Source organism: Amphiprion ocellaris, chromosome 11 (assembly GCF_022539595.1).
Source record: "Amphiprion ocellaris isolate individual 3 ecotype Okinawa chromosome 11, ASM2253959v1, whole genome shotgun sequence".
In the NCBI taxonomy this organism is placed as follows: Eukaryota; Metazoa; Chordata; class Actinopteri; family Pomacentridae; genus Amphiprion; species Amphiprion ocellaris.
In genome coordinates, this window is record NC_072776.1 from 6,823,329 (window position 1) to 6,830,375 (window position 7,047).

General features: G+C 40.1%; 1 protein-coding gene across 1 annotated transcript; it reads left to right on the top strand.

Moving 5' to 3' along the window:
- Positions 1 to 455: 455 nt before the first annotated feature.
- casq2 (calsequestrin 2) lies at positions 456 to 6,449 on the top strand. Its single transcript, XM_023285928.3, has 11 exons — positions 456 to 975; positions 2,958 to 3,042; positions 3,187 to 3,287; positions 3,383 to 3,494; positions 3,945 to 4,018; positions 4,096 to 4,226; positions 4,350 to 4,395; positions 4,474 to 4,528; positions 5,371 to 5,471; positions 5,608 to 5,682; positions 5,853 to 6,449. Exons 1-11 carry the CDS (start codon positions 739 to 741, stop codon positions 6,147 to 6,149), a joined length of 1,314 nt encoding a protein of 437 aa, XP_023141696.2. The 5' UTR covers positions 456 to 738; the 3' UTR covers positions 6,150 to 6,449.
- Positions 6,450 to 7,047: the final 598 nt, after the last annotated feature.

The window sequence follows — 7,047 nt, forward strand, 5'->3', positions numbered from 1 at the left end:
TTATTTAGATATTCAAGCCATGGTCAGATCGATCACAACACGAATACAGTGGGAGACCTGACACTAAACACAGATTGTCTGAATTGCCCTTTACACACCTGTTGGCATATTGTCCCATGAGCTGCCAACTAAAATACATTTTCTCCTCTATCACCAAACATCACGTCTGCTGTTTTTGGTTTCTCACAGACTTAAACACCTCAAAATAACTGAACCCCAAATCTCTGTGGCTCAGCTCCCTCCTCCCACATCACCCTCAAAGAGACATCACGGAGAGCCAGTACTGTAACTCATTATTAAACCCCCACTGTCATCCTTTGCTATCTCCCTTTCTCACTTGCCGTTTTATTTTTAGCATTCAAACAACTGGTCTCCTAAAAATGGGCCTATCCTGCCTGTGTAGAGCAGGAGAAGGGCTGCTATGTATGGTATCCACCCCCCGAGTACCTCACAGGCCTGACAGTGTTTCTCTTTCGCCTTTGTGTCTGCAGAGGGAAGTCGTGAAGGAGTAATCGCAGTTGGAGAGAGTTTCTGGGTCTTGAGGATACTTTGGATTTCTTTCAACTACTGGGAATAACTGAGAACTGCCATTGACGGACCACTTTTTTTTTTTTTCAAACTTCTAAATCTTCCTGCGGCATTTCTTACATTTTCCCATCCTCCAGTGACCTTTCTGCTTGAGCAGTTTCATACTGTGAAACCAAATCATACTGTGGGGGTGTGTGGTAGCTCTGGACCATGCTCTCCCTGTGGCTGCTCATGCTCCCTTGCCTGAGCCTGGTGCCTCCGGTCCCGGCTGAGAAGGGCCTGGAGTTCCCACGTTACGATGGGAAAGACCGCGTTCTTGATATCAACGACAAGAACTACAAGAAAGCCATGAAGAAGCACAGCATGCTTTGCCTGTTCTACCACGAGCCCATACCAGAGAGCAAGGAACTGCAAAAACAACACCAGATGACTGAGCTGGTGTTGGAGGTAAAGTATGAGGATGAATGAAGAAAGCAGAGAAGAGGTGCAGGGACAGATTAGCAGAAAATGATAGAGGGAATGAAAAGGGGGGAAATTATCGGGAAAGAAGATGATTTGGTGTGCTGGCAGTGATGTGAGAGAAAGAACACTCCTGTCATTCATATAAAAGACTTAATGCTCCAATAAGCAGAGCCAACTGGTGAGACATAAAACTGTTAGTATGTATGCGTTTCCTCAAGGTCAGTGTGCTTATGAGTCCGCAGTAGTCCAGTGAGATACAGTGCTGTCACTTAAGGTCATTTCAGCCTAATTCAATGTGCATTTCCATCCCATAGAAATGCATGCGGCTAACTTTCCTCTCGGCTCTCCTCTGCTGGCAGAAATGGGCCAAGAGCTGATGTGTATTATTCTTTTTTTTTTGAGCTACAAGCCTGAAGGGCACAACTACCCTCCCCTCTTTGGTGCATTTATCAAAGCAAACCCAGATTTGAAGGTATATTTTTTATTCAGGCTCAGCTAAGCAGCTGGAAGCAGGTCGAATTGATGCATTAATGAATCTCTTTAAATCCCATGTAGTAGGAAACAGTGTCCTGTCTCATATTACACATGGCTGAGGGCACATTGCTCTTTGAACTGTTAAAGGTAATATGATCCCTGACATGTAGTCCTGATATTAGCTTCACTTATTTTACACAGCACAGGTGGGCCATGCTGCTAAAGCCTGGCAGCCATTAAACTACATCCAGTAAATCTGTAATCATAGTCTACTGGGCATGAGCAGCTTAGGTTTATAACTTTTCAGTTAATTTGTTTACAATATTTACAATTTGGAAGCATTTCTGCAACATACTTGAGGTCTCTTTGCATCCTTTTTGTTAACTAGTGGGAAAATACCTGGAGTGCTGGGATGTAATTCCTTAAAACCTTCAAGTTTTCTAACTAAGAAGAATTCTGAATTACTTGTAAAACATTTTCATTTTATGATCCTTTCTACTGTAACTACACCAGTTCAACCACATTTCTCTGAAACCCAAATGGAATTTCTAGAGAAAAGCAAGTTACTCTTGAAGTCAAGACTGCATACATAACAGTGTAAAGACCTGCTAAAATGAATCCCATGCACCCATTTAATGAATCATAAAATAATATTCTAATTATATAAATGTGAAATGAAATACTTAAAATTGGACCCTTTAGCGCACGTACTTACCTTTGATATTTCAGGTGCATTTTTCTGCTAGTATGTACTTTTAAATGTATTAGGAAATACAGCTTAGTTGTGGTTTTTATAGTTTTACTGAAGCAAAACATCGTAGTTATCCTTCCACTTATGGTTCTTTCTGGACTTTCTGTAATGAAATAATTAAAATCATGCATTATTTATATTCATATTGAGTTGCGGGCAGTTTTGTTTATTGCCACCGTTGGTGCATTTCCTCCACCAACAATCAATCAGTGAAATAGAGTAAAACTGAAGGCAGGGTATAAATTGCCCAACTTGCATGCATACATGTGCACATGAGCATCCTTGTGTGTTATAAAATGAGGATCAAGCTATAAATTCTTTGAAAATAGCACTACTAGTGGTTCAAACCCCCACAGGATACCCTTTGACTTTATTAGCTTGCTTCATCTCATGTATCCTGAGCTCATCTACTGTACTTCACAGAACAATTGCCAGACTAATTATATATACACACTTACTTTGGTTATTTTTAGAACGAGGCAGTCCAGATGATTATGTAAGTGTATCTCTTTGGCCTGTTGGCAGCTTGAGCACCTCTGGTTTATTGCCAACTTTGGTACTGCACTACTACAACTCAGCCTCATTTAATATTTCAACTGAACTGGACTTTCTGTGTCCAGAACTTAGAACCCAAAATGAATTATTTTTTCTCTGTCTTCTTTCTTTACGTGTTATGTGTTCCGTCCTGTTCTTACTTTAGTCCGTAATGATGTTTTTGTTTTTTTTTTTATCTTGGATGCAGCTGGCAGCTCAGGTTATGGAGGAGAAGGACATTGGATTTGGAATGGTTGACTCCCACAAAGACGCAAAAGTGTCAAAGAAACTGGGTAAGTATATATACATGCACATCTACTTGTTAACTGATTTGTGCAGGAATATCTTGAAGGACTGCTTTGAATCACAGTTATTTATTTAAGAGTCAGATAACTTTTCAAGTATATCTAATGACATGCAATTTCCTTTGATCACAGGCTTAGAGGAGGAGGGAAGCGTGTATGTTTTTAAGGCTGACAGGGTGATCGAGTTTGATGGTTTGCTCTCTGCTAACACCCTGGTGGAGTTCCTGTTGGATGTGAGTAGACTCCGAGGGCAGATTCCCAGCTGCTAGCACTAAACCACCAGTCCTGCCAAACCTACAAGCTCACAGTGCTTTCTGTCTGTCTGTAGCTGTTGGAGGAGCCAGTGGAGGTGATAGGAAATGCTGCAGAGCTTAGAGCCTTTGATAGGATGGAGGAAGACATCCGTCTCATTGGCTACTTCAAGAATGAAGACTCTGAGCGTGAGTGTGTGTGTGTTGTAAAATGTATTTGTGTGTTTTAAACACAGCTCACTGCCTAGTTGCGTCTATGATAGGCACTCTATGGCTCACGTCCTTCATTATAACATTAGTGCATTTTAACCCCCTCATCTCCATGGATTTACAGATCCATTTTTATCGCTGCTGCACACACAGCTGCCACTGCCTGCTCTCCTCTCACATGCTGCATAGTGTAGCTTACTTGCAATGAAGAGCTGCTGCTACATCCCATCTGACCAACTGTGGGAGCATTAAGCTGAGGTCAAAGTTTAGCTATTTCCGCTCCCTGATGTGCAAATGTCACGTACAGAACAGCCGAAGAAAGGATGAACAGATGTGTGAGCTTTAAAAGAAGAGTTTCTTTAAACATTGCCGCACAACCATATTGTTCTTAACTCCTTCTTTCTGGTTTTGTTTTGTTTTTATCCCCAGATTATGAAGCTTTTAAAGAAGCTGCAGAGCAGTTCCAGCCCTACATCAAGTTCTTTGCCACATTTGAGAAATCTGTAAGTGACAGGCAAACACACAAATACTAAACAGAAAAACGATGATCGTCTTGAATGATCTGTCTTTGTTGCTTTAGGTGGCCAAAGAACTGACTCTGAAAATGAATGAGGTAGATTTCTATGAGCCCTTCATGGAGGAACCAGTTACTATACCAGGCAAACCTCACTCAGAGGAGGAGCTAGTGGAATTCATCATCGAACACAGACGGTAAACAAAGAGCAATGCTGCGCTATTTGCATGTATTGCATTAAACATGTGTTTCCCCAAATGTTTCCAGGTCCATTGCATAAACATATGTTGTAACATCTGATGTGTTTTCTGTGCCATCAGACCAACGCTGCGAAAGCTACGTGCAGAAGACATGTTTGAGACCTGGGTGAGTGATGGTCAACGCTGTGCAGAGGAAACATCGGCACATTTTCTCCAAGATTTACAGTAATCTCATATTTCTCAGGAGGATGATATTGAAGGCATCCACATTGTGGCCTTTGCTGAGGAGGAGGACCCTGGTAAGAGCATGTTATATGGTGGTATACCAGTGTTTGTTATTGAATCAGATAAACACATGGCTGTGGAACATATTTGTTGTCGACATCAACATTTTACAACAAATTGTTCAGCAGCTTCTCTGTTCTGATGTTCTATCAATCAAGTGAGTGACGTAATGATAAGTGGACAGAACAAATAATGAAGGAGGTTAAGGTACACATAAAATAAAAATTAAAAAGTGAAATATAGAATAAATCAAGCAGATAAAACACAAAAAAATGATGAATAGAAACGAAAGTGAAATAATAAAAAAACAGATAAAAGGCATCTAGAATATGATTAAACCACAGAATAAACATTCTGATTAAAGATTTAGATTTTAACTTAGCAGTTGGAGATCCTTGCTTACATCTGCTCTGGGATTCTCAGGCAGCCTGTTCCAAAAGCTAAAAGCTGCTTCACCAAATGTTTTTGCTAGAAGCCCCAACAGCATCGCCTTCCTGTTTACTCACAGCGAGCACAGACAGGCTGGAGTAAGACCATACAGTGCTTAATAATGCAAGCAACGATAACAGGCTGCAAACCTGAGTGGCTTGTTCAGAGACGTACTTTCTGATCCATAGAGAAGGGAAAGAACAAGAGGATGGGCATTACGGGGCTCTCCTAAGGCAATGCTTTTGGGAAAATACACTTATTTGCTTTTTTGCCATGAGTTTGATGAGATTATCTGTACTGCTCGTGAAACACATGGGGAAGAAGGTCAAGTAAAGACCCTTAAACAATACATTAAAAAATGTATTTGTTTATTTCTTTTTACAAATATAGGAAAATGAATATACATTGCTGTGATGACTCTCCTCAGATGGTTTTGAGTTTTTGGAGATCCTGAAGGAGGTGGCCAGAGACAACACTCACCTACCTGAACTCAGCATCGTCTGGATTGATCCTGATGACTTTCCCCTGGTGAGCGAGACACTCCTAGGCTTAGACAGACAGGACACAAAGTAGTAAAACATAAAAAGAAGAAAAGATGGAGAATCATGTAGTATTCGGATCACATTTGAAGGTCTAATGCTATCTTTTTTCTGACTCTTTTCAGCTGATCCCCTACTGGGAGAAGACCTTCAAGGTGGACCTGTTCAGACCCCAAATCGGAGTAGTCAATGTTACAGATGTGAGTCTCTGAGAACCTGTCGGACCTCGTGACGTTGTGCTTAGTTTTTCCTGACTCTTTGTGTGCGTGTGCGTGTGTGTGTGTGTGTGTGTGTGTGTGTGTGTGTGTGTGTGTGTGTGTGTGTGTGTGTGTGTGTGTGTGTGTGTGTGCGTGTGTGTGCGTGTGTGCAGGCGGACAGTGTGTGGATGGAGATGGAGGATGAGGAGGACCTGCCCACAGCTCAGGAGCTGGAGGACTGGATTGAAGATGTGCTCTCTGGCAAAGTCAACACTGAGGACGATGATGATGAAGATGACGACGACGATGAAGATGACGAAGAGGAGAGTGATGACGATGAGAATGATGACGAAGAAGAAGAAGAAGAAGATGATAATGGAGAAAAGGAGGATGATGATGATGAGAATGATGATGATGACGACGACGATGATGATGATGACGACGATGATGACGATGATGATGATGAGTAATTCATAGTCAGGAAGCAGTAAACGTCTCCTCTTCTTCAGTCTTTATTCTTCAGGCCGGGTCTAATGTGAATTTATTTTCACTAAGAATCGCTCAATATTTGTACTGAATATGTGTCTGCTACTAATATTAAGATTATTTAATATCCATGAATGTCATTTTTTGACATTGTAAATATGCCTGAAATGGATTTTGGGATTTTATGTAAAAGAAAATATAGTGGATCAGACACGTTGCAATAAAATATGAGAATAAATATGATATATGAATGTCTGTTAATAATAAAGGACTAACAGTGTCAACATCGTGTCATCAAATAAATTTCTTATTTTCATGCAGAAAGCTGTAAAAGCCTCAATCCTCCATAGAAACACTTCTTATTTTATTCAGATATGGAACTGCAAGGAGATCAAAGCCTGATCATCATAAACAACACCGGTAGAGGAAATTAAACACTGTCTTGAACTGTATTAATGTGACATTATAGCCTTTAAATTTCAGATGAAAATGTTTTTTTTTTGTTTAGACTCCACTACATATATTTAATATTCACTTATCAGATTAAGATTTTACATTAAGAAACAACAACATATAGGCATTTCATACTACAGTTGTCGTTTCCAACCTTTTGGATATGTGAGCCCATACAAAAAAACAGGTGTGTTATTCTTAGAAGATCATACAAAACATCAAACTATGTATATTGTTTTTCTGTTTTCATCTTACAACTCCTCTGTCACATATTGTAGGAACAGTTTGCTGATACCTCAGTGCTAAAAATGAGATATTTCATTTAAAACTTCAACTTGCAATTGGGTATATTGTCATTTCTGTATTTGTAATTTTACCAAAGTATCTGAGCATTTTCTCTTCCTCTGAGAATCACTTTCAGAAGTAGAA